The sequence below is a fragment of the Lates calcarifer genome, linkage group LG15 (genome assembly GCF_001640805.2).
Source record: "Lates calcarifer isolate ASB-BC8 linkage group LG15, TLL_Latcal_v3, whole genome shotgun sequence".
Lineage (NCBI taxonomy): Eukaryota > Metazoa > Chordata > Actinopteri > Centropomidae > Lates > Lates calcarifer.
In genome coordinates, this window is record NC_066847.1 from 27661541 (window position 1) to 27689012 (window position 27472).

Below are 27472 nucleotides of genomic sequence, written 5' to 3' on the forward strand. Positions count from 1 at the left end.
ATTCCTGGTTAGACTCACTGCCTCCTCTGTGCTGTATTTTGACAGATGCAAATATGGAGGTGTTTTGACTACTGAAATAACACCTGCATTCTGAGTGGCAAACTGTAAAGATGATGTCTGTGGGTTTTGTATTTTTATGCAGGCCACAAATGAGGTAAGGGAGGTAGGTAAAATACAGCTGTGGCCTGGAGAGGGCATCTTTTCAAAATCAGCGTGGAGAGAGAAAAACTCTGACAAGGTGAGTGAAACCTAAATTTTTTGTTTGTTTCAAATTTTTAAGTCCTCACAAAATCTTTTCTTTCTCTTTAAATTTGTGCAGTTTAAAAGAAATCTTTAGCTTTATTTTTGATCAGATTTTTTGTCTGTGGTCATTTGTGAAGAACATGTAATTTGTCCATAATCAGCTGATGTTCTTATTCTCCTGCACAGTAAAGATGCTGTGGAGTCTGTTGCTCATCTCTCTGGCTAGTAAGTAGCTCACTTTTTGACACATTCATGTTATTGATCTTTGAAATAATCAATACATAGAATGAAATGAAAAACAGATCCAGAAAAATGTGAGTAATAGATAAAACATTACAAATAAGTTTATTATTTATTAAGAGGATTTGACCTAAGTATTGACTAAGTACTGAGGGATGAGTATCCTGTGCTTTCTGTTGTATTACTGACCAATAATCATACCTACCAGTAACTTTGACATGACTAAAATAAAATGGGAATAGAAGTCTAATATAATCCTTCACATTTCATAGCAAGTGTACACTGAAATGCCCAGAACACATGTAAAACTAAATATATTTCCTTACACTAAGTTGTTCTATTTCTCTCAGTCATGCAAATAAAGTATATAAATAAAATATTAGGGCCAATATTTTGATTTAACATTTTTTGGTTTTCATCTTCAGATATCTGCAACTCAGACAACATAAAGCTGACGGGGAAAACAAATCAGTCATCAACCTACAGACAGGACAGTGACAATTATATCTCTGACAGAGCTATTGATGGGAATGTGTCACAATGTGCTAACACTGAGCAGAAGACCAACTCCTGGTGGCAAATTGAGCTGGAAAGTGTCCGCAACATTTCCTGTATTGCTATCTACAATAAATGCCATCAGCATAGTGATATAACAAATGCTCAGATCTACATTGGGAACTCTAATAAAACAGACGGCAGTGACAGCAGCAGGTAATTTCTTCATATTCTGCTGAGTTCCTGTTTTTCATATTTTCAGGCACTTGACTTTCTAATATTTTTTGACATAGATTTTTTTTCTATGTTGCAGGTGTACAACTATCAAAGACTTCAAACAGGGCTGTTACAATCACATTCACTGTGATCGTGGAGTACTGGGGCGCTTCATCACTGTGTCCTTATCAGGGAACAGTCCTTTAGTTCTGTGTGAAGTGAGGCTCTGCGGCAGCAAAGAAGGTACAATAAATGTTCTCATCCACAAAATGAGGAGCTTATTCAGTACAGTGCACACATACAGTAACTGTAATGAGTGAACGGAGAAATTTCTCCTTTCCAATATAACATGGAGAAATACCATACTGATACAAAAACAGTAAGCAATAAATAAATAATTAAAATGTTTTAGTAAATGATTACAAAACCATATACTCAAATGAATTTAAATTTAAAAACATTTGCAACAAGTGATATGTATATTGGCTAATTGTTCGAGTTAACTGTGGTAGGATCCCAATTTCAGCTAACATTTGAGAGTCAGTGCCTATTTGCCGGGTCCGGATGGAGATATTAGGAAGCACGTTTGACGACTCGGTGTTTTTGGAGTGTGTGTGTCTCTGTCTTCTTAACGCTAAACTGTGTGAACCAGAGGTGAGAAGCTGTTCAACACAAACGTGTCTGGTCAACATTAGTTAGAGCTGCGGTGCGGAAAACCAGCTCTAAACTCAGGATACTGACATGAAGCTGTAATGACGAGAAAAATGTACGAGTAGAACAACTTACTTATTTTTAAAACGTTTTCCGCAAGGAACAGTATCATTTATCAACGACAAATCCCTCAAGAAAATAGTAGCTATCCATGTAAGGTTTCTCTCCCAATTAAATTATGTGTACCATATACTTTTAAACTTCCTAAGGCAGTTACTGAACTGTAAAATAAAGCATAGAATGTTTGACTTGTCTGTTTTTGGTTTTCATCTTCAGATATCTGCAACTCAGACAACATAAAGCTGACGGGGAAAACAAATCAGTCATCAACCTACAGACAGGACAGTGACAATTATATCTCTGACAGAGCTATTGATGGGAATGTGTCACAATGTGCTAACACTGAGGAGAAGACCAACTCCTGGTGGCAAATTGAGCTGGAAAGTGTCCGCAACATTTCCTGTATTGCTATCTACAATAAATGCCATCAGCATAGTGATATAACAAATGCTCAGATCTACATTGGGAACTCTAATAAAACAGACGGCAGTGACAGCAGCAGGTAATTTCTTCATATTCTGTTGAGTTCCTGTTTTTCATATTTTCAGACATTTGGATGTCTAATATTTTTTCACAAAGCTTTGATTAGAATCAACAAATACACTTGAAGAGGATTTTCTGGTCATGCTAGAGATACTGCAGCTTCAGTAACAACAGTGAGTTCATTTCATAGAGTGAAAGTTAAAGATGTCACAGCGTCAGTCCTCAAAAATATTGGATGTGCTGAAACCTCCTGTACAGATCTTTTTGAGCAGTGTGTGAGGCTGGTGCTTCAGTTAGTGTCATGAAACTAAAATATGCCCTGAATCTGATTTACTGTGAAATGTTGTCAGACAGTGCTCACAGTCTGGCAGCTTAGATTTCTTCATGGCCTCCACAGATAATAGTAGAGTTACTCTCCAGGGGGGAACTGCTCCTGTGTCGTCGTGTTGAAACTGAATATTGGATGCAAAACCACCTGTAGAACTCTTCTGTTTCTCTCCCTCTAAGTGTATATCTTGTTTTTTCTACATTCCAGGTGTACAACTATCAAAGACTTCAAACAGGGCTGTTACAATCACATTCACTGTGATCGTGGAGTACTGGGGCGCTTCATCACTGTGTCCTTATCAGGGAACAGTCCTTTAGTTCTGTGTGAAGTGAGGCTCTGCGGCAGCAAAGAAGGTACAATAAATGTTCTCATCCACAAAATGAGGAGCTTATTCAGTACAGTGCACACATACAGTATAATAAATAGTTAATGAAGATATTTTAGTAAATGGGATTATATATTTACAAAACTGATTTACAAAACCATATTATACAATGAGTTAAAATTGACACAGTATGTTGGCTAATGGAGTTAGTCATGGTAGGAGTGAGTAGGAGCTCAGTCAAGTACTTTTCTCTGATGCCATATTTTTTCCTAAAGTGAAGACTCGCAGCTGACTCATTTGTTTATAAAATTTAGTTTTCTCAGTTTACTCAACAATTTTCACACTAATGTTTAGTTATAATCTGAAACTTTCTAATCTGAATTATTTGTTCTAGATTCACCTTTTGTACTGGTCGAACAGAAGATGACATGGGCAGATGCTCTGTACTACTGCAGGGAGAGATACACGGACCTGGCTTCCATCCTTGATGAAGAGGACCAGGACTGGGCTGTGCTGACAGCCAAGGAGGCTCAGACTGTCTTTGTGTGGCTGGGCCTTCGCTACACCTGCACCCTGGACTTCTGGTTCTGGGTCGAAGATCATCACTTAGAATACAATAACTGGGCTCCAGGTGAAAACACACAAGAGTGTGACATGAGTGCTGCCATGATGAAAGAGAAAGACAATCTCTGGTTTAGAAAGTTTGACAATGAGACGTTTAATTTCATCTGTGCAAAGTAAGAGAAATGACCATTTTAGTTGCCCTCCTTCCCCTCTCTCTCTGTTTCATTTGGATGGTGGCAGTTATTGTGTTGTGATGAGTTCTCCTCTAATATGTGTCTTGGGTGATGGGTTCAGGTGATGGGTTCAGCTCCAGCTTTTTCACATAAAAGTGATGTGATAAAACAGAGTGTGAATATGAATTACAACCAAACAGTTTGATTTTTTTAATAAGTACAGTATCACTCTGTATCTTAGGTCATTTATACATTCTGCCTTTATGAATTGTTTGTAGTGTGTTTGTAGTTGTGTCAGTGTATCCCTCATTTGTAAATCACAATGATGTAATATAATGATTACATTAGAGAAATACCTTTGTTGTTATGTAAGATTTAATCAATGATGTTAGAACATTAAGAAACATTTTTTTCTTATTAAATTGATCTTTGGCATTTTGTTGATTGTTGCTGAAAAAAAAATAATTCAGAAATGTTTTATTCTCAAATCTACAAAAATGAAAACATGCGTTGCCATTCATATTAAATACATTTTGTGTTACCACATTTTTTTGCATACCTACCTTCATTATATATTTTTGTTTGATTTGCATTTTCTATATGTTTTTTTTCCCTCTGAAAGCTTAGGAAATGTGTACTGTATTTATGTACTGCTAATATTCATGCATGGATTAACTTTTTGGTGTATTGGTATTGGTTAAATAAAAGTTGAGATATTCTCTGCTGATGAGCTGCCTGCTGCGTAATTTCATCATCGATAGGAACCTTTCTGCCCGGAACTATAGTCACTGGACATTGTGCAGTGCACAATGGAAGACTGAGTTATCACGAGGGTATAAACAACACAGAGACTGCGGTTATCTGTTTTTCTGCCTGTTGTGTTTTTATTATTTGAGAGTCAGTGGTAGCCTATTTGCCGGGTCCGGATGGAGATATTAGGAAGCACGTTTGACGACTCGGTGTTTTCAGAGGCGAGAGACCGAGTGTGTGTGTCTCTGTCTTCTTACAACGCTAAGCTGTGTGAACCAGAGGTGAGAAGCTGTTCAACACAAACGTGTCTGGTCAACATTAGTTAGAGCTGCGGTGCGGAAAACCAGCTCTAAACTCAGGATACTGACATGAAGCTGTAATGACGAGAAAAATGTACGAGTAGCTAACGTTAGCCTGCTAACACACAGCTACAAGGCTCCGCCGTTTCAGAACAACTTTTTAATTATTTAGAAGAAAAAGAATAATGTAATTTAAGAGCGAGAAATAGTTTAAAGAAATAATAGTTAACCATGTAAGGCTTCTCTCCCAAATAGTTTACAGTGTTGCGTCTTATTTGTTAATATAATACGCCTAGGCACACACACCTGTCTGCATCTGATATGTTTACACTCCTACATTGCTGCTCAGGTTTACTGACTGCACTGCCACCTGAAAGCCAAGAACACCTGAGACTATGACCAATGTACATACACGAAACGCAGAGTGTAATTTGCTTTTATCTTAAAAAAAAGAAAGAAACATATATTTATGTTTGATATTGCTACACTCATATTTTGTGCCTCTTTTGCAGCTTAGTACGTGAGCTGAATTCTGAATCTCACTGTACATGTAAAGTGACAATAAAGGTATCGTTTAGCTGAAGAACAAACTAAACAGAAGTAATTTTCCCGTGCATGTCTATCAAAAATATTTACATATTATGGCTACTTCATATGGTGTGCGATCATGTTAAATTAGATGTCTGTTTTAAAAGGCTTTTGCTGAGCATGTAATCTGTACATTTTGTAAAAGTCAAGCAAAGTCTCCACCAGTCATTAAGGAGTGAATTCAATTTGCTCATTGAAGTGTTTTTTGTTTGTGTGTTTTGTTAAAATCTTTTCTCTTCCTCATTGTCTCTGCAGTGGTTTTGTGTGAGTGCCGCTCTTGATACAGAAGATCCTCTGGAGAAGCAGAAAGTTTATAAGTTCAGAGGTGACCTGGCCGTGAGACAGGGGAACTATCAGGTAAAGTAAACCACCCAGTTTAGTCAATTATCTCTAACTTCAAATAATTATTAAAGATTAATGTCATTCTCCAGTATTGCAGACAAGTGACTTGTAAAGTGGGTGACCAGTTACAGGAAAAGGAATGGAGGCTCATTCTTGTTCATTCTCCTTTACCTTGAATTTAGATTTTTCATCTTGTTCTTTAAAAAACCATCACGAGCCAGTATTTGGATGTTTCTGTAGAGCTGCTGTTTCTCCCAAGTACACACAATCATTTTCCATCCAACAGAAATCATATAATTCAACCGAATGTTTGTGAAGAAATCACCTTTTATTTGTCATTATTTTTCATTACTTGTTATTAACTGCCATGTTTTCAGTGTAAGCATTTATCAAAATCAGCAGTGTGTCTCACAGAGACATTTTCCTTCTGAAGACACATTTGACCCACATCACACTAAAACTCTTCCTGAACTAAAAGCAGTTTAAGTTGTTTAAATATAGTTGTAACCAGTTCCAGTAACAGCACACTGTTACCATGCTATATAATAATATACACACCTGACTGTGGGAAAATAAATAAGTTTACAGTAATAGTATCAACAGAAGCTCCTTGAGGCTTAAGGCAAGTAAAACACTAGGTTGTTGTCACATGCTCTTCACTCACACTTTCCATTGTCCACTTTGAGATGTGTATTATTAAAAAAACCAAACCCTCATTGTGTTGCTGTTCTCATGGTGTGGTGGGTATAGAAAGCCTTGGAAGCGTACAGCTGCTGCCTGGAATGGATCGCTGACAACAACTTGACCATCAGAAGAGATGTACTGGAGGGAATGGCCCGATGCTGCACTAAACTGGGACAGAGAGACAGGGCACTGGACTTGGCTGACTTACTGGTAATTCTTCAGTTAGATTTTTCTGCTTTTCCTTTGAGATTTTCCATGCAAAACAGGTGACAGTGACCTGCTGTCTGAAAATCTTCTATATGTCACATATATCAAATGGCCAAAACTCAGTGGTTATTGGTATGTCATTTCTCTCCAGAGCAAAGAGGCCTCCAACACCTGTCACCTGACCAGCCTCCTGCTGCTTAAGGTTAGCATTAACCAGAACACAGGCACACTGATACAAACACATTTCCCCCATCTTGTTTTTTCATCATCATCCTGTGAAAATGGAGCCACATAAATATGTTATTGACATGAAAACTTTTATTAAAGGTCAGCATCTACCAGCATTTTGGAGCTGTAGGATCAAAGATGTCGTCTCTCCAGCAGCTGTGTAGCCTGCTGCCCTTCAACCCCTGGCACTGGTTCAACCTGGGCCAAATGTGTCTGCAGCTGCTGGACAGCAACAAAGCCACAAGTAGGCTTAACTTCCTGCCTCGTTTAATGCCCATATAATTTGTTAAGAGTCAGTTATGCAGGTATTTACAGGTATGTGTTTACCAGGATCCTGTTCCTCTGAGAGGTGTGAATCAGCAGAAGAGCGGGATGATGGAGAGACTGAGGAGCAACAGGAGGAGGCAGCAGAGCTCGACGAGGACAGAATCCGACTCAAAGCTTGCACTTGTTTCATCCGGACGAGGTACAGCATGTGTCTGTAACCACTATGTTTACATACTGTACGTCACACACACCACACAAAATATTTTCCAGAAGAAGCAGATAGAAATATTGTCACAAACATACTGTTGCAGCTGGTCTAGATGTTTTATCTAATCAAGTGCCACAGTTGAATGTGTGCTCAAACTGGATTTGTCTAGAGTCATCTTAAGTGTGAATTGTAACATCTTCATGTCTCCTTGTTTCTTTTGTCTCCCTCAGACTCCTGTTGCGAATCCTTCGGCAGCAGCAGTCCTCCTTTGTGTTGCAGCGCAGTGAAAGAGCTCTACAGACGACAGATGAGGCGCTACAGCAGCTAAATCCTAAAGAATCAACGCTGCAGACTCTCACTGAGGTCAGCACACACTCCTGATTTTGTTTTGATACACATGCTGCGCCAAGACCTGAATTTCAGACAGTTTGGTTAGTCCAGGTGAGGGGCTGAGTGAAAATCAGTGGATGCTTTTACACAGTTCAGTTTCTCTCTCTTGGATCTCCCAGGTGATGTCAGAAGACCTGATCCCGGAGAAGATGAGGGAGGACTACCAGGACGGGGAGAGTCTGGCCAGTGTGTGTGTGCAGAGCTTCAGAGAGCGCTGGTGGAACAAGATCTTACTGACTGGAGTGTTAGAGAGTGATGGAGGTCAGCATCAGACAACGACGGACACAAAGTCCTGATGTTGAATGTTTACAGAGAAGAAGAAGATGCTGAGGGTGGTTCAGTCACTGTATAGATCCCATCAAAGAACTACAGACACAGACTGAATGACAGATCACACTCCAAAGACAAAAGTGCACATTATATCTGCTGAGCCTTACTGGTGTCAAAACAAGTCCCCATATGACTGAAAGTCCCGCAAGAGGTCAAATGTCAACTTTTAATGCTGAAAACCACAAATACAAGTCACACTGTTCTCAGTTAATCCTTCAGTACCAAAAAACCCAGACATACACAGACCCATGAAGGTTTCATCCATCCACCTCAGACTGTGTGAAATATAACTGTAACAGTGGCAAATCGGAGACATTTTTATTCTTTTAATGTTCTGCCTGAAATCCTTGTAAAACATTAAAATGCTGTGTTTATGCAGTTTTTGTTGTTGTTTGCAGCCGAAATATTTAAAGAGTGTATAATATGTTCCATTCACATTTGTGACAACACAGACCTCTCAACATATCTCCAGCCAACCAGATAGATGACAACACATTGTGGCGTGCAGTGGAGACAACAAAATCACCTCTAATATTCTGAAAAAATATTTTTTTTAAATCTCATTCTATGATAACACTTTACTGCCGTTGCAGCTTTAAAAACATTTAGTTACCAAAAGCCTTGATTGTTATGTGGAATTAAATCAGCATTTTCTATTTTTTTATTAAACTATAAATGTATTTTTTTAATGCACAAGCCCAATATTTTTTCATAAGCTATACACAATAGAATATACTGTATATTTCAAATGAGCAGATGAATACACTGTTCCATTGACCTGTATAATTACATCTCCTGTGTATGGGGGTGTGTATATTTCCATCAGGTCTTGGTTATGTTTGGATTTCCTTTGAGTCCTGCTGTACGTCTGTCAGTCAAGCTCTTGCTCCTTCCCAGTGACGTATTCATGTTACCGTGAGTCAGCCTCCAGCCTGGCTGCCCTCCCATCTTCATTCCCGTCCCGTAGGTGATGTCAAAGGAGCTGGTTCGAGCCACCGCCCTGGGTCTTGCAGTGTGACTCTGGAGCATCCAGCTCAGCCTGGGAGGGGGCTTCGCCTGCTGGGAGGTGTGGGCCTGTAGATGCAGCTTGGCTCTCGCGCCTGGTGAGAACAACTCTGAATCTCCCTGGAGCTGAGGTCCCATGGCTGTTGGTATCAACTTTGAACCTTGAGCCTCTGTGGTTGGCTGTGACTGATGGAGGGGCTGGCAGGGCCTCTGGAGCTGATCTTGTCTCCTGGTTCCTAGAGAAGAGACTTTGGTTTGGAGCCCGGATGTTTGTTCTCTTGAGTGGGCAAAAGGAAACTGAAGGCCCATCTTTGCCTGTTGTTGCTGTGGTGTAGGAGACAGTAGTTTTGGATCAGACTGAACCTCCACCTGCGGTTTGAATTTTAGTGAGTAGTTCCATTGTCCTCTTTGTGTGTTTAGACCTGCTGAAATCCCTGAAGGCTTTGTCTGTTTGTTTCTGTTCCTCTGCTGAAAGAAAAGCCCCTCAGTGCCAAGACCGTCATAATCAAGATTTGAATTCCTCTTCACAGTGGCTTGATAACAGACCGCCCTTTGCTGTCCATGTGTTGGGTTTACAGTGCGTAGAGGGTTTGACTCTTGAACCTTTGTATTCTTTTCAGCTGTGGTGGTGATGGTAAGGCCGGCAAACTGAGGCTGATTGTATGAGAGGTGGATCTGAGCAGGGGATTTTGAATGACTCTGGATCTGGTTTTGATTGTTCTCCAGAGGTTCCATGTGTGTTTTTGCGTCATGCTGCGAGGAGACACCGCTCTCTGTATGCTTTGGCTTCTCCGTGGACACACTCTGCTGTGTTCCCTGTTGAACCAAAGGTTTTGGGTACAGCAGTGGAGGTTTTGTTTGTGTTTGTGCACCTGTACCTGCTCTGTGTTGATGCTGCTTATCGCCTTTGCTGCACTCCATCTCTGGGCTCTGTGGACCGGATAAAACTGGCATTTTTGCTTTTGCCTGAGTCTCCTGAGCATCTTCATGCCAAGCCCAGTGGCACACTGTTTTGTCCTGGTTTGATTTCAACTTACTGATACCAGGCTTATCGTTTTGGGCTGCTGGTAATGAGATGTAAAGAGGGAGAATACGAGGCACGGTGATGTAAGTGACAAAGCCGGGGACTGGTTTGGAGCTGGAGTAGAGTCTGTGAAACTCCTGATGGAAAAATGTGACTGCACTGCCCTTTACAAGAACAGCAAGACTCCGATGGACCTGCCAGGACAGCCAGGAGAAACTGAGGAGACAACACACACGTACACACACACTAAATTATTAATCATGAAGCAACAAAACTAAAAAGAGGCATAAAGTGGACAAGGACTAGACATTTAAATATATTAGCTACACAGCTAGAAGAACATAAACATTCATACAAGATTTGCTTTGTGAATGTGTGTTCATGTGTCTATATACAGTACAGTGTGTATATATGTGTACCTGTATGAGCCAGTCAGCACCTCAGTCCAGTCAGTGATGATAAAACTCTCAGCAATCTGACCTGTCAGCTTCCTGCCTGTCCTGGCACAGTAGGTCTGTCCATCGACGCTGCGCACTGACATTTTCTGTACACACACAAGACAACAGTTGTTCAGTGTGTATAATCTGTTGGTTTTTCACTTGTGGAAGCAGAAACAAATTCCTATGCGACAGGCAAAGCGGCCAGCTGAGAAGTTGCGACGGTGGTTTGACAGTTTGGTTTGTTCAATTAGCAGATAAATCACCCAGTTTAGTTATTTTGCACTAAACAAACTATAGATGTTGCTCTATAGCTGAAGACTGCAGCACCAAATTAAACAATTACATAAGTGCAAAAATATCATATAAATGTGTTAAATATGGAGCAACACCACAATGGTATTGAGGATACAGTACTATATATAGTCTACTACAATAGTCAAATGTTGTGTGTGTGTGTGTGTGTGTATCAGTGTTTTCCAGAAAAGGTCCCCTTCTTCTCCAAAGCATGGACTCTAAGGTCAACTGTGAGAGAGAACATTAAAATAGATGTGCACAGTGGCTAGGGTGCTTTCCATGTACACTGTGTGTCCAGTGTTTGCCTCTGGCAGGCAGCCAGAGGTCTGTGCTGTGAGCTGCTGCAGCAGCGAAGCTGTGGTTATATGGTGGTTTGGTTTATGGCTGTGTGGTCACAAGAACAAGAAGACAGTTAAATGACACTCGACAATGGTTCTATAGCTCACATCACATCCACCCTTAAAGCAACAGCTTTGGCACGATTTTTTTCTGTAGGAAGTTCATGCAGTTTTGGGATAATTGGAACTGGAAAAAAGGGAGCCACGCAGGCAGAAAGGTAGATGGTGGGGAGAGGATGATGAAGAGACTCACTGGGAAATTTTTGCTGTTGAGTTTGAGGTCCTGCCACATGGTGATGAACAGGTTCAGGTTGATATGATCCAACAGCAGATGAACAGACACGTTCCTCTTCCTGCTGGCCTCCAGGAGATCACAGAGCAGCTCCACGTCACTGAAGCTATCCATCACTATGGCCAAGGCCTACACACACACACACACACACACACACACACACACACACACAGTAAACATCAATAAAGATGTCAATCATCATACCAAAAACCTTTACAGAGTATTTGACCTTTCAGCACATAAGATTTTCAGATTCCCTCACATGTACAGACATGCATGTCAACTTCCTTTTTGCATGTCTGCATGTAGAAACACATTAACTATTCCTCTCTATCTCTCAGACACACACAGAAAACTCCTAGCACCATACCATATTTGCCTTTCTGATGAACTCTCTGACAATGTCTTTCATGCCAGCTGCTGTGCTGTCAGACTGGAAATAAATCTGAACACTGGGGTTACCCAGGACAGGATCAGTCCACCTCACATCTGCAGGGGGGCATAAACATGATTAGGGGTGACAGCAAATGAGAGATGAAAAACATTTAATGCTCACTTACTAAAAAAAGTACACTGGCTTGTGCATTTTAACACCTCGCATATCAAGAAAACACCAGAAAGATTTGCTTCCATTTAAGTTACCTGCTACATTGCTTTGGCCTACACATGCCAGGGTAGGATCACTGTCTGTGGACACTGCAGGGCATTGTGTGGCAGACTGGGAGTTAGCTGACAAGCTCTCTAACTCTTTGTAATCATCATCATCAGATGCACCAGGATCAGCTGTGGAAAGCACAAAGCAAACATTTTCTTTTTTGTGTTTTCAAACAGAACATGCTGCGAAAATCAGGAAAAAAAAAGTACAACCTGTGTTGCCATCTCTTCCGTTTTCCAGGATGTAATTCTTTTCCACCTCTGACAGAAAGTCCACTTCTCCCTCTGCGTTCAACACCTCGTGGTATCCCTCTAACCCCCGGCTGAGCAGGCGATCCACCGCCAGCCGAGCGCTCTCGTTGTGGCTCAGGTCCAGCATGGGTCTGATAGCTATAAAGTTGCTGTAATTGGAGGAAGGGATGCGGAGGTCTTGAACCCGTCGCCTCACCTTCCCCAGAGGTTTGGACCTCCTGTACCACAGCACGGACACGCTGTCGGCATCCATGGTGGTAACATGGGTTCAAAAGTGATCACCCCCCAACTTAACACTGCAAACACTGTTCCAGCCGTGCATGACCCTCAGAGCCTGAAGGAGGTTACCTGCAGTTCTCTGACACCTAAGAAAGAACTGCTGGTTGAGAAAGACAAGACAGGTTAAAAAGAAAATGGAAGACACAGCCCCACCCAGGGCAAGATGGTTTCATTCATGATGAGAGGTGACAGGTAAGAACTGTCAGACTATTAGATGCTGATGTGCCCTTCCAGAAGAGTACACAGGGAGGTATGTCCACATGCAGAAAATAAAAGTATTAAGTTATCGGTATGTGTGTGGCATCATGTGTCAGAGAGGACGGAGAATTTAGTGAACTTTGGTTTTAAGACATATCCCAATATTTACACGAGGCACCAAGAGTGTGTATCTAGTTGTTGATTAACCATGTAAAGAATGGTTGAGCAAAAAACTGTCTACTTGTTTTGGAGTTTCCCCTCCAGGGCCTTAGATGAAGTGATTTAGAGCAGGTGAGCACAGATAAAGGATGGGTGGAGGGGTAAAAAAGAATGAATGACAGGAATGGGGATGGCTGTCTTTTCAGCTCATGTCAAACAGCACCTGGAGTTACAGGCACGCCCAGAGAGAGCAGCGAGGAGCACAAACACACAGGTCCTCAACTGTTTTACAGTAATTACACTTGTGGTCCTCAGTAGAATCCAACTGTGAATGTAAATTACCATTTTCATTCATCTGAATGTAATAAATGGATGGCAACAGAGCTGAAAGGGCTGTATTACGAATCAGTTACTGCCACAATCACTGTTCTGTCGCTTACAACCTGATAAAAACAGAACACATGCATTATTTTCTAAGTTAAAATGAGACACAAGGTTGATTTAAGGTTTTTAAAAAAACATTTTATCCACAACAGGTTTTAAATAAGACAAATCCTTAAAAAATCATTACGATAAAAAACAAAATGGAGCACCAGCACATGTAAATGACAAAACTGTGAGTCATTATCCATATAAATATCAGTGAAAACCATGAATACATGAGAATGAACATTAAATAGAATGCGGAGTGATAAATTCATACTAGTTTTAACGGAAGAGACTGGTTTTCGTGAGATAGTGGTGGATGAAATTCAGCTTGTTTGAATGGGTAAACTGCTAGCCAGTGCAGTGCTCAGCTTGAGTCATTGTTTCTGTAATTCTAGTTTGCTTGAGATGAGAATATGTTTTTCTGACACTATGAAAACGGAGAGCAGTTTGTGGTCACTGGGAGACAGAGGACAGTGTGTGGACAGACTGTGAGGAGGCAGAGCTGCCCTCTCTGGCTCTGGCCGCGAGCTTCTGTCTCAGTTCTCTGATTTCCTTAAGCAGCTCTCTCTCGCTACTGTCTAGCTGAGCCCGGCCTCGGTCTAGGGAGACTGCAAGGATACAGGGAAAGACAAACAAATTATATTGTTGATATTATTGATACAAAAACTCAAAATAATGATGTGATCATCAAGTTTATGCACATTCTGACTAAAAAACAAATTTTAAATTGCACTTTTCAAAAAGAGCGGATAGAAGATCACTGTGGAACTCTCTTTTCCATCAAATTACTGATCCTGGTCTGGTGTTGCCTTTGGTGATCTTGTTTTGGTTGCAACAGGAAAACACACATGTGCCAAAGATCACAATCCTGCCACTCACTCACAACACTGATTTGTATTTGTTTCATGTACAGTCCTTTCAACAGACAGAATACACATTTCAGAATAGCCTTTAAAAACATGGGATTATATCTACAGTGACTTACAGTTGGTGGAGGTGCTCTCTGAAGGTGATCTGCTGTTCAGACACACCATGTTGGTTCCTGCCTGCCTTGGAGTGGTGACAGTGTTGTGTCTGATTGCTGGACCCGTCCCGTTGGTTCCAACATGAACAGCAGAGGTGGCGCTGGGTCTAAGTGAGAGTCCTCTGATCAAACCCGGTGACCTCGTCCTCGTATGTCTCTGGCCATCTGACACAAAGAAAACACTGTAATTTTATATCCATGTCCACACACACACTAATCAGGAATCAGGACACTTCAGCTCACCAGCCATAAACAAAACTGGTGTGTGGAGTAATACCTGCATCTACTGAAGACCAGGTCTGTCGCTGCTCCTGTAACTTGGCTCTGGTACTCATCACATCATCCCACTGCAAACAGAAACCAAAGAGCTTATTTTTCATCCTTAAGAGGCAAATGTAACAGGAAAGCCCATAAATTACATCAAAGTAATTTTAACAGACAAACCAATACATCATGTAAATTGATGTGTTGACAAACATACTCTTGTTGTTCTCACCTTCCTTCCTGCCACATCTCTCATGGTGTCAGCCAATCTCTCCTCCTCTGCCAGGGTTTGCCTGTGAAGCTCTGCCAGTCTCTCCCTCTTCCTCTCCTGCTCGGCGTCGACCTGCTGCAGGCGCTCCGCCACCTCTCTCTGCCAGTCTGACTCCAGGCCCAGCTGGCACGCCTCCGCCAGGGACTCCTCCAGGATCTGTGTGTGTAGAGAAAGTTAACGGATACAAGTGGGGGAGTTCATGGATACCTGTGCCAGAATCAGTGTTTTGGATGACTGTGAGGCTTTGACAGTTTTCTTGAAAAGCCAGTGCATCAAGATCATGTACTGACATATTTCATAGTTATAATACTGGCTCCATACTGGAATGTGTCTCTGACCTGCATGTTTGTCTCTGTGCTATGCAGCAGCTCTGTATAGCTCTCCTCCTCTCTTTCTGCCTCTCTCATCCTCATCTCCACCTCCTCCTCCACCTCCCGTCCCGTGCGCTCCTGCTCCTTCAGCAGGTGCTGTGATGAATAGTTATGGAAAAAAGATGGAAATAGAACATGACAATATTAGCAGCAAAAATCTCAAAGTGCCTATCATATCAATTTAACGGGTACAACAATGGTCAAAACTCTTACTGACTGTCATGTTATTGCTGTCACTGTATTTCTATCTATTCAATAGCCAGCAATAAAGCAATAAAGCATTAACTTTAATTGTTAAATAGCTGTCTAGGTTGATAGGGGACATTATTGCAGAACAAATGCAAATACAAGCCACAAAAGGATGGAGGAAGTTGAATACAAGGTGTATATCACCTGTTCCAGTCGTCTCCTCTGTGCCTCTAGCTCCATCTGTCTGATCTCCAGATCCTGCACCGCTGCAGCTGTTTCTCGCTCCCGCAGATCCATCTGTGGCAGAACATGAAATCTATTAGATGTATCTTTCGTAGAAAACTGCTGATAGTTTTCACAAATATCACTTGCACAAAATTTTGTGACAGGCCTGACAATAAACTGACCGATTAGTCAGTAGTCGGATTAGTGTGAACTTCTACTTTATAAAGCAAGTGATGCAGCAGAGAGACATTCAGTTCATATGTTAAAATATCAGAGATGGCCAAACAGTAACACACCTGAAAGTATTAATAACTACATTCAAACAAACAGGCATTGAACAAATCTATGAACTAGATATTATGTATGTCCAGAGAGCACTGTGATTACCTTTCTACTGATCTCCTGGTCTAGTCTCTGTATCTGCGAGGCTCTCAGGTTTTGTTGGTGTTTGAGGAAGCGCCTTCTACTTGCGTCCAGCAGCTGTAATTCCTTCACCTTCAGCTCTCTCTTCATGGCTGCTAACCTATAGAGGATGGAGCAGAGTCAACAACTAATCTCAAAATCACATCATCACATTACATCAACTATGGAGCTGTCTGTGTCTTGTGTTGTTACTTTGCTCTCTGCTGTGTTAATTTCTCCTCTTCTTGTGCCAGGATGTTTCTGCGCTGCTCTTCTGCCTTCTGTAGCAGCTCCTGTGTTCAAATCAATCAAAGCACTACGATTCAGTTCACTCAGTTTCCATGCCATGATTGTGTTGCATATACAGATAAACTATATGAGTAAGCCAATAATATATATTACAATAAAATTATGTTTTTCTATGTGACTTTTGAAAAGCTGTAAAGCTCATCTACCTGTTGAGTGTAGTAGGTCTCCTCTTCCGCTTGATGACGCAAAAAGTCTGCACGAAGCGCTGACACCTCCTGCCTGTTTAGACCACACATATAGACTTAAATGTGATGCATCTTTGCTCACCACGCTCTTCACACACACCATTTTGCCTTGTCTTATTATGATTTATCTGTAATCTCACCTCTCACGGAGATACTCCATCTCCTGCAATCGTATCTTCTCCCTCTCCTGGCTCTGATATTCCACTATGAATTCTGGGTAATGGTTGAACACAGGGTACTGGCCCTTTGTCAGTGGTGTAAAATCAGACAGAATATTCCTGGGATGGATGTCTGCAGGCGTGTTGCTCATCAGCCGGTAGCCCTCCTTTATCATTGCTCCCATGTCCAAGTTGTTACGATGATGAAAAAAATACTGAAAAAGAGGGAGACAGGAGACAGAATTTAATAGAGGAGGAAAGACTGAAGATTCTGTTGACTTACTGTGGGACTATGTTTATTTTCAGAGGAGAGGAACACAAAAGAGAGTTTAGTGACCTCAAAGTCCTGTTTCTGGGAGCAGAGCAGCAGAGGCTCTCGGCAGCAGGTGATGTAGGCCACGCAGGCCATGATCAGGAATGACGGATGGTTGGAGAAAATGTTGTCAAAGAGTCGGAGCCACTCATCACGAGTCAAAACCTCTGAGAACAAAGTCTCCAGGAGGGGCCATACATAGAGCTGGGACAGACATAGAGATGCAAAATTATGTGTGTAAACTTAAACAGGGCAGAGACGGATGTCTGTCAGATATCATGTTCACCCTAATATCCCAGTTGTGTGTAGCTGCATGTTGCTGTTACCTGTGAAGTGATGCCACAGTCCACTAGGTGTTGCAGCAGTTCCTTGTCGTGATGAGCCAGAACATTCTCTGCCATGCTCAAGATATTCAGAGGAGGGTTGGGGAAGTACTCAAACCAGTGCTGGCACCAGTTCACTACAAAACAGCATCTGAGTCAATTAAACTCCTGCTAGCATGTTTATTAAACTGACAATAAGTTGACATTGCCACACACTGGGTGGCCTAATAAACAGCACATAAACATGAAAATTGTAGTTCAAGAATTTCAAAAGCTTTGATGTTACTATAATGTAATCCTGTGTTTCTGTAATGCTGTGTTTACTGAGAAAATGACATGGCATTATTGAAATTAACAAGTACCTATGACAGTTGCCACAACCTCAAAGCAGAGCATCGGGTTGTTCTGGAAGAGCTTGACAAAAGGAAAGGCCACCAGGGGAAGGTACTCCACCTCTCCAAAGATGGCTGCCCAGTGAGCTAAGGCAGACAAAACTCTGTGGAGCAGAGGAAAATGAGCTCTAAAAGATTCACAGAAAATCTAAATAGTGAGAAAAAAAATGTAGTTGTGTATTTATAATGAGTTGCAGTTGCATGTGTGCATGTGTGTGTGTGTGTGTGTGAGAGAGAGGGTACCTCTGAAGTCCTCTCTGTAACTTGTGACTTTTGATGGGGTATTTATCATGCAGAGTGAGGTAAGCTGAATGCAGGCCTTTATCAGTCAGACTGCTGTATGCTGCATGGTTCTCTGGGAGACACAGCAAAGACCGCCACACAAACATCCTGCAACACAAACACTCACACAGATATAAATCATGTAAATCTATAAAATCCATAATGGACACCAGTAAGTCTTTTTGTTGGCATGCACATTTAGACATCAGATACACACATGAATCCTACACTTACCTGTATTTAGCAGGATATTCTCCAAAGGCCTTCAGCAGAGCCACCAGTCTCTTTTTATTCAGACCAGCTGGTAGTTCATTCTGTTCAAATAATGACCCAATCAGTACTTATAGTCAGAGGGAGGGAAATGCTCTGAGTGTCTTTGCAGGTGAAGAGAATGAAAAAATACGCAGAGACAAAAAACACACTTCAAAAGAAATAGCACGTATTAAAGAAAACCAATGTGTTGGGACACTAATGTGTGTATGAGGTCCTACCTCTTTATCATCAGCCGTGGACACAGCAGGGGGTCTAAGGATTTTCACTTGTGTCCTACGTGAGCTCATGGCTGGTCTTTGAACAGTCTCTGACCTGACCTTGACCTTTAGGTTAGACAATTCCTGATTAGTGTCACCGTCTGAGACTACTGCCACCTGAGAGGGAGGAGGCTGGTTGAGGGTCACAGAAAGAGAAAGAGAGAAAGAGTGAGAGAGAGAAACACATGTGAATGCACAGTATGAATACAAAACAGTACCTTATTATCAGCAATAAATCTGAAAACACTTTCCACCTCATGAATCTTTGCACAGTTATCACAACTGACTGTCACCTTGTTTAATTCCTGTGTGAGACTCTGGACACTGTAGATATTGATGCTGCCATTATCCATGATGGCCACAACATGTCTGCCGTTTGGGCTGACTGCTGCTGCAGTGATGGCGTCGTCATGGGAACCCATATGGAAAAGCAGCTTGCAGGTGTGAATGTTGATGAAACGCATCACACCATCTTGGCTCAATACACCTAGTGTCTACAGAGACCAAAAAAGCCATAAACACATCACACATGCTCAATGTGGAAAAGTGTTAACATGTTAAACAAATAGACAGAGATAGACACAGAAACTACAGGCACAAACAGACAAATGTGTCCAACAGGAAAATAATATCAAATACTTCTAAAACTTAAACAAATGTGACTCTGTAGCAAAAGAACAGAGGAGGTGAGAGAGGAACTAAAGTTTCCTGGTCATGTTGTCTGTGTACCTGGCTGGCTCCACCGTCAAAGCTGTCAGGCAGGAATTCCAGCTGCCTCACGGTTCGGACTTGCGTGGGCATCTGAATCACCCTGACCAGCTGTTTGCTGTCCAGACACCACAGGTGCAGCAGGTTGGTGCGCCCACCTGCTACAAGACTCTTACCATCACTGTCAACATAAGTCAGGTACATCAATGTTTGATGAAGCCCTCTGATTTTTCTTTCCTTTAACTTTATTGTGTTTGTGTAGTTTAGTGTTACCTAGTCACTGAGAAATACACTGAAGATCTACACAATCACTAAGCTAGTTAATGGCTGAGATGTGAGAGACCCACCGTGTGACAGCAAAGGCCTTGTAGGAGATTTTGGGTCCGCAGTCAGGAACAGGCAGCTGGTATTTGCAGAACAGTGTGTCACTCTCCCAGGCAAAGATGGAGTCATCACTGAAACAGCTGAGGATGGTGTTACTGAGAGGCAGAAAAAACACCTGCAACACAAACAAGTGTGCCATGAAAAAATGAAAAGAAAGAGCAAATTCAGTGCATACCATAAAACAAGACAAAACAATACTTTGACTTCCTTAGATGAATGTTTACCTTTCTGAAGTGGTAAAACTACCATTTATAGATGTGGTTTTCACTTGGTATGTATGCATGCTTACCCTCTGTATGCCAACAGACTGTCTGATGTTCAGCCTCCTCTTCCTCTGGAAGGTGTCCAAATCCCAGAGCTGAGCTGTGTCTGAGGACGTGGTGATGGCATAGCGGCCTGAACTGTGGACAGAGATGGACGAAACTGCTCCCTCGTGACCTCGCATCCAGCTGACCAGCTGCTTTGTGTCTGTGTAAAGAGACAGAAAACAAATAGTAATGAGTAAGTTTATTTATAGTTAATTGTGGTGGCTAGAGATGGACAGAACTGACCAGCTGCTTTGTGTCTGAAAGAAAGGTGCTGACTGAATGTTATTACAATGAAATTAGGAATATAATATTTAGAATATAATTAGAACAAAATAAGAGAGTGGCAGACAACAAAAAAATAAGTGCCTATCCTACCCTTGTCAAAGCACTTGATAGTGTAGTCAGCCAGGGCCACAAGGAACTCTGTAGTTCTGCGGAGGCTGAAAGCCAGAGCAGTGCAAGCCTGTCCCGTCCTCTGCACCAGCCGAAATCTGCCCCAGGAGGCAATAAAGAAACCAAAAGATCAGATACGTGTGAAAACATGCTGAGTTTTAGGATAAAGGCTGACCACAGGTTCTGCTCTAAATTGAAAGTAAGACAAGTTTTGAGAAGAAAGTTTTGTTTAAGTCACTGTCATGCACACATTGGTGAAAAAAAGGAAGTAGCTACTGTAAATCGACCTTAAAATCTGTGATTATAATACCCATAAAAAACTATTGTAAAATATAATCCAAGTGATAAGCAAACATGCTGGGACCTGTGAGCATAGTCAATCACCTGTTTCTACTGATGTCAAAGACATAGATGTTGCCATGGTGATCTCCAGCCAGGAAGGAGTCTCCTGTGGTGTCAAAGGCCACATGGTGGAAACGCACTGTCTTGGCCTGTTGAGTTGTACGGACCACCGTCACTAACACACTGAGGAGGGCAAACAACACACATTGTTGGGGAAATGGACACTCAAACAGTACTGACATTAAACTCAACTGATTTCAGAGAATCGTGGCTGCTCTCTAGTAGTTACTATTTAACCTGGAAGTGACAGAAATGCAGCTGCAGAGGTACAGCAATTCTGAGTTACAAAATGACAATTGAAAACAATTAATCCACTTATCACAAGTGTTGTGACTTAATTTTCTTTTGAAGATTTCTACTGAACAATAGTTTGAGTGCTACAAGAAGTGACCATGAGATATAACAAGTGATGTGATTTTAGACTACATCACAGCTGAGATTTGACTTCCTTTTATTTTTCTGGTCTTTAAACTGTGAAGTGATATAATTTCCTGGGCTTGATAAGACTGCTATAGCTTTAATAAAGGTGCAACCCACCTCCACAACCTAGACTTAAAAGCACTGACAGTTGCACCAAAAACATCACAGTAGTGATATTGAGGTACAGGCTAAATTATATTGTGATATTTTATTTTGTCAATATTAGCCAGGACAATTATTCCCAAAAAAATACCTTAACACCAAGATGATTTTCACCCTTGTTCTTTTTGGGAAACAGGGCCCACAGTGCCACATAGACCGGTGGTTCTCAAAGTGGCTAATAAAATGAGGAATATTTATTTAGCAGATAGAGCTTTGAAATTTTCCATCTTTATCCTCCAACCTTAAATATAGCAAATTAATGCTAATAATGTTGGTACTTGTATGAATGTACAGGGAGTGCAACAAGTGTGACTGGACAAACATACCATGCATTAATCACCTGATTTTAGGCTCAGTGTATGTAACAGAGACATTTTACAACATAATCCAGATTAATGTGTCCTCCTCGCAGCAGCAGGTGCTATAGGAAACTAAGCGAGTATCATTAATCCATTTCAAACCTACCCCTTGCCAGGTGTGGGTTTTCGATGCCAGATTTTCCCCTCTTCTTTGTTTCCGATGTCTGTCACCTCCATTTTAAACAGATCTATAGAAACTCAGTGCATACACTTAGGAAACAGAGGAATTTCCATCTCACTTAACTTCGCATAACTGTCCCATATTACAGAAACATGGCTGGCTAACTGGCTAGCCTGCTAATCTCTGTTCAGGCGGAGCAAACAGCGCGAAATTTGAAAGAGAAACATTCACTGTAGTTAGCTTTAAGTTACACCAGAGAAGCCGTGAAGAATACCGATAAAAGCTCAGCAACATTTAGTGTTATTCAGAGTTCAGCTGTCCTTTAAAACGCTGACAAATATTACGCTGTTTTCCTCAACTTGCAGTTTTGAGAGATTTTTTTGTTTTGAGGACGGTTATTTTGTCGCCCAAAGTCGACGTAAAGGGTAAACAGAGGCGTGCATTGTGGGAAACGCAGTCCAAAATTGCAATTTTGTAGCAACTGTCATGTCAGACTTACAGTCTACAGTATTTTAGTTTTCACCATGTTTATTTGTATCAAATAAAACGGAGTCCTAATAAATTTTCCAACAAATGTCCAACAAGTCGCCTACTGCAGCGGTATATAGTGCACTTTGTTTCTAATAGTTTATTTGTAGACCAGGTCTGTGTAGCCTCACTGATACCTTGAGAGTGAGAGAGAACATTTAGTCTGTATTAACTTCAAGCTGCAATTTATGGTGACTACAATAAACAATAACACTCTGAATAATCTTAATCTTTTATTTTTTAAATACTTTTTAAAAATGTTTTTCTTCCTCTTGGTACATGCCCGAGGGTCACAGGACCACAGTGGAAATTGCACTTATTGAACTGTGTTATCCTTGATATTTTACAGATACATAGGAGCATGGGTCTTTCAGAGGTGGAATATAGCTAAGTACATTGACTCAAGTACTGTACATGTACTTTACAGTATAGTTTTTCTATTTTATGCAACTTTATACTTCTACTCTACCACATTTTGGAGGCAAATCTTTTCTTCTCGTCTTTAGATATACAGTGATAAATCATTCTGAAACTGCCTAATGTTTCCTTCTCACATTGCCGCTGGCTCAGTAACAAAGCAGCACACTGTAGCTGTCAGGAGTCAAGAGATGAGCAGGAATTATGTACATTAACTCGTCAGTCAGTGACTTATGATGTGTTTAAAAGGTTCTTAGCAGGATGCATGACCGGCATTGCAATGACTTTAGTGCTTTTTTCAATCCAACATGAAGTGAATGATTTCAGAATAATGATCAGCCTTGATGATCACCCTCATTCACTGAGCACATTGAGTTGTAAGAGGTACTGTCATGGTAAACCATAAAACATCTCAACATCTGTGGTTTTTCTCTTTGCCCATGTTTGAAATTCTTCTGTGGGATGATAACACTGAAACACCTTATTTCATATGAACTTTTTATCTGCACCTCAGAGGGCTTCTTTGTTTCATTTTCCGTCTTTTTAATAACACCAGTAAATCAACAACAGTGTCACCATTACATTACTGTCCACCAGAAAAAAAATTTCAACTGTAACTTGTCCTGCTCTTTATGTTATGTTTATGTTATCTCTGGATGTTTGTAAATGCCTATATGAAAAAAATATTGTTTTGAAACCTGATTTTAATGAATGAGTGTCTTCATTCCCTGTTGCAGGTCACAGCAAATGAAACTGACTGATACAGACTGGCTGCAATACAAAAATGAATTTAATATTTTGAAAATGCAAACAAACAATATTATATATATAATAATCAAAATGAGGAATAGCTTTTATGCTGCATTGTCAAGCAGAAAGCAGCTGCAGAAAGTTTTTCTGAACCAACTGAAGAGGCCTTGAATTCCAACGTCAGTCTGTGTTTTGGCCTCATCCTGGCTCAGGGCCATGTCAGCCTGCTTTGCAGTGGTGACAGGAGGTGGGGTCAGACGAGACGGTGGAACTGAAACCACAGCAGAGTGTCTGGTAGGCAGCCCACAGATATCCTCACCATGCAGGACTGGAGCAGGTTCAGCAGGAGGGGTCAGAGGAGCAGGTGGACATGACACCACAGCCGAGTCTGGTTCTTTGGTCGGCTCCTCAGCAGTGACTGGAGGTTCAGGAGGAGGGGTCAGAGGAGCAGGTGGAGGAGAGGAGTCTGTGTCTAGTTTGGGCACTGGCTGTTCCTCTGCTTCATCCAGGCTGTTGTTCAAGCCATTGTGGATGGCAGTGTCAGCAGTGGTGGTCGCAGGAGCTGGTGGAAGAGTAGTTTCTGGTTCTTTGGTCGGCTCCTCAGCAGTGACTGAAGGTTCAGTGTGAGGGGTCAGAGGAGCACGTACAAGAGGAGAGTCTGGTTCTGGGATAGGAGTAGGCTGCTGTTCTGGTTCAGTCTGGCTGGTTGTCAAACCCTCCTGGACCGCAGTGATGGCAGGAGCTTCATCAGTGGGAATCAGTGGAATCGGTGGTGGGACTGGAACCACAGCAGAGTCTGGTTCTGGCCTGGGCACTGGCTGTTCCTCTGCCTCATCCAGGCTGTTGTTCAAGTCATTGTGGATGGCAGTGTTGGCAGGAGGTTCAGCAGTGATGGTCGCAGGAGCTGGTGGAGGAGTAGTGACAGCAGAGTCTGGTTCTGGTTCAGTGTCCTCCTCCAGACCAGGTAGACCTCCACCATCCACCACATCTGCTGGCAGGGTGTGATCCTTGTCAGTGTTCATACATACAGGCACTTTTGTGAAAGTCTGAGGCTGAAACAGCACACAGATCCTCTCTGCTGCAACATCACTGATGGTGTTCAGCAGTTCAGCTGCAAAGCAGTTGAGCTTCTTCACCAGGACGTCTTGAGTGTAAACCTGTCCAACGGTTTCCTGGATAGACAGGACCACGTCGTCTCTGATGGAGCGAGAGAAGGAGACCTGAAGGAGCATGGAGGACAGAGCAGTGGACACACGGTCCTCAACTGCTTTTGTTACCCCAACAGCCATTTTGCTGAACTGCTGGGAGGGCATATTGAAGGCAGTGTTTGGAGGAGGCAGCCAGAAGCCCTGCAGGACTTTTGGAACAACCTCCATCACCACCTCACGTGGGCCCAGCAGGTTGGAGATGGAGGCCTCCTGGAGCTGCTCTGTCAGGCTCTTGGCGTACTTGTGAGCCTGGCTGATGATCTTGGGATGTCTGTAGGTCACAGTCATTCAAAGTTTCTTTTAAAACCACTTCACAACAGCACAGAGACATCACAACCACTGCACTGTAACTGATGATAGATGTGTGTCAAACATGACTCACTGAAACTGAGGAGGGATGGTCTCTGGTAACTTGAGGAGCCTTCTGGCTTCAAACTCAATGTCCCTCATCTTCATGTTGTTGTTCACTTCCCACACCTGAAACAAGGAAGGAGATCAAATGAGCAGATCTGACATATTTACAGGAGAAATTAAGTGCAATGTAACTTCTCAGGACTGTGGTCTCACCAGCTTGAGAAGAGGTCTGACCTCATCGTCATCAAAGTCCTCCAGTTCAAACTCCCAGAGTCTTCAAGCAGAAAGAAACACAAGTTTCATCTCTACTGTTCCTCTCATCCTCATTACACACAGATTATTGTGACATGAGCAGAGTTTAGGCTGTGTGTGTGTGTGTGTGTGTGTGTGTGTGTGTGTGTGTATGTGTCTCAGAAACTCACTGCACTCTCAGTGTGCTTTTGCTCTCCTGCATCAGAAGCTCAGTCATGTCTTCAGCAGTCACAGCAGATGAGAGCTGTTTTTCCTGCTGAAGCCTCAAAAATTCAGCCACCAGTGCAATCTAAACAACAAACAAGGCATCACATGTCTTTATGCATCAATAAACTGATCAGATTTTAACTGGTATTTTATTTTGGTGTCAACTGGAAACTATAGTCTTACATGAATCTTGTAGGAGGGCATGTGCCAGCAGATCTGCAGAGCCCGCTCATAAATAGGTGTGTCAAACAACACCTGTGATGGAAATAAGATAATGTTGTTCTGCAGTCTCTATTTCATATCTGAAAATGTTTACAGTCTAACTCCAAGAAAGAAAACTCTCACATACCCTGATGGGTCTGTAGATGCCTCTGCTTCCTTCAATAAACTCCATAGATGTTTTGTTGCTGTACATCAAATACAGAACAAAGTAGACTGTCGAAATGACAACGAAGATTTTCCAACAATAAGTTCAATGATAGACTCGAGCGTACTCAAACACAGGTGATCGTCCAGACGCAAGTGAACAGAGTGTGTTCAGGGTGAAGAGTGTGTGAAGTCTGTAGAGAGGCAGTGAGGTCAGCACCATTGTACTATATTCTATGGTGATAAATTAGAACATTCAACATTCTACATTCTACATTTTATACATAAACACACACATACACACACACACACACACACACACATCATTATATATCTATCTTTGTGGGGTCCTGTGATTGAAATAATGCATCCCTCAGCCCCTAGCTCCTTACCCTGACCTTAACATCACAACTGAATGTTTAACCCTAACCCTTAAACCAAGGCTTAACTCTCAAACAGCCAATTAAAATTGTAGGGTCCAGTATTTTGATCCCCACAGAGCTGATAGATCCCACAAGTATAATGGGATGTTGGTCTCTGACATTTCCTGCCTGGACACTCCTCACAACTCCAGGGTTTTTGTTTCTAATTTTCAAGCCTGTAAGCCTGAACCCAGATATGACAGACATGAAAACATTGTCAGCTTTATTTTCCCAGACTTGACCAAGCTTTCCCTAGACTAATAGTTCTCTCCGTGACCAGAAAACTGACCTTTATAACTAAAATCAGTGGGGGTTAGTTTTTAAATGAAGCCTCAGTAAATTGAAAAACATAAATTTACTCACATCATTTTTAAGGCAACATTATTTGATTCTCTGGACACTAGGTGACAGTGAAACAAGCTGTAAATGCAGCAGTGACAGTGTCACCTTATAAAACCGATTATGCTGAATGTAATTGCAAACAGGTACAGAGTAACTCCTTTCACATTACACACAGTCATCTGACCTACAGTTTATTGCAGCTTTAAATATATAGCTAATTAGGTTTTAACCTGCCCCACAGTCAGTCATAACCCAGCCAAGCCAACATACAAACCAGAGCACAATGCCTCCACCAGCAGCAGTCATTAATGAAACAAAAACAACACAATTAAAGACATATTTTCTTTCATATCTTTAATGAGATTGACTAAAATGTTAAAACAGTATTTATGATATTTAAAAACAAATGTACATATTCAGGGGCAATAAAACGATGTGTATTTGTGTAAAGAAGATATGAAAAGAGTAAGCAAACCTATCATGCAGGGATAGTTCTATAACTATTGAATTAGTTGAACATTATTTCACATCTCTTCATTCGAAATATGCCTCTAAAACCCTGAAACCTGAGTTATGGAGTGAAGTGAGGTTTCATGAAAAGGGATGATTTGCATCACTCTCATCTCTCTTGAGTAA

General features: G+C 41.6%; 5 protein-coding genes across 5 annotated transcripts; 2 read left to right on the forward strand and 3 right to left on the reverse strand.

The window, feature by feature from the left end:
• Nucleotides 1-16: 16 nt before the first annotated feature.
• Nucleotides 17-4565, forward strand: LOC108888077 (uncharacterized). The gene is made up of 7 exons (XM_018683879.2): nt 17-238; nt 430-468; nt 909-1194; nt 1292-1437; nt 2182-2467; nt 2984-3129; nt 3496-4565. Exons 2-7 carry the CDS (start codon nt 435-437, stop codon nt 3840-3842), a joined length of 1245 nt encoding a protein of 414 aa, XP_018539395.1. The 5' UTR covers nt 17-238; nt 430-434; the 3' UTR covers nt 3843-4565.
• Nucleotides 4566-4615: 50 nt separating this feature from the next.
• Nucleotides 4616-8509, forward strand: zgc:101716 (uncharacterized protein LOC492784 homolog). The gene is made up of 8 exons (XM_018683892.2): nt 4616-4869; nt 5731-5832; nt 6568-6711; nt 6860-6910; nt 7036-7180; nt 7267-7402; nt 7642-7774; nt 7921-8509. Exons 1-8 carry the CDS (start codon nt 4765-4767, stop codon nt 8095-8097), a joined length of 993 nt encoding a protein of 330 aa, XP_018539408.1. The 5' UTR covers nt 4616-4764; the 3' UTR covers nt 8098-8509.
• LOC108888072 (uncharacterized) lies at nt 8284-13454 on the reverse strand. The gene is given in 5 exon segments (XM_051076077.1): nt 8284-10376; nt 10580-10704; nt 11486-11653; nt 11895-12013; nt 12167-13454. Coding segments are annotated over 5 exon segments (2352 nt in total). The 5' UTR covers nt 12684-13454; the 3' UTR covers nt 8284-8953.
• Nucleotides 13455-13589: 135 nt separating this feature from the next.
• On the reverse strand, nt 13590-22390 carry tbc1d31 (TBC1 domain family, member 31). Its single transcript, XM_018683849.2, has 23 exons — nt 21976-22390; nt 20911-21051; nt 20509-20624; nt 20115-20293; nt 19789-19940; nt 19463-19622; nt 19027-19227; nt 18695-18865; nt 18438-18517; nt 18165-18311; nt 17892-18025; nt 17533-17666; nt 17231-17410; nt 16876-17108; nt 16697-16769; nt 16455-16534; nt 16227-16362; nt 15819-15911; nt 15393-15521; nt 15016-15210; nt 14797-14866; nt 14481-14684; nt 13590-14103 (listed from the first exon to the last, which is right to left on the reverse strand). Exons 1-23 carry the CDS (start codon nt 22044-22046, stop codon nt 13949-13951), a joined length of 3234 nt encoding a protein of 1077 aa, XP_018539365.1. The 5' UTR covers nt 22047-22390; the 3' UTR covers nt 13590-13948.
• Nucleotides 22391-23710: 1320 nt separating this feature from the next.
• Nucleotides 23711-26240, reverse strand: LOC108885785 (uncharacterized). Its single transcript, XM_018680252.2, has 6 exons — nt 26056-26240; nt 25890-25961; nt 25670-25788; nt 25461-25521; nt 25276-25370; nt 23711-25164 (listed from the first exon to the last, which is right to left on the reverse strand). Exons 1-6 carry the CDS (start codon nt 26119-26121, stop codon nt 23790-23792), a joined length of 1788 nt encoding a protein of 595 aa, XP_018535768.1. The 5' UTR covers nt 26122-26240; the 3' UTR covers nt 23711-23789.
• Between the last annotated feature and the right edge of the window lie 1232 nt (nt 26241-27472).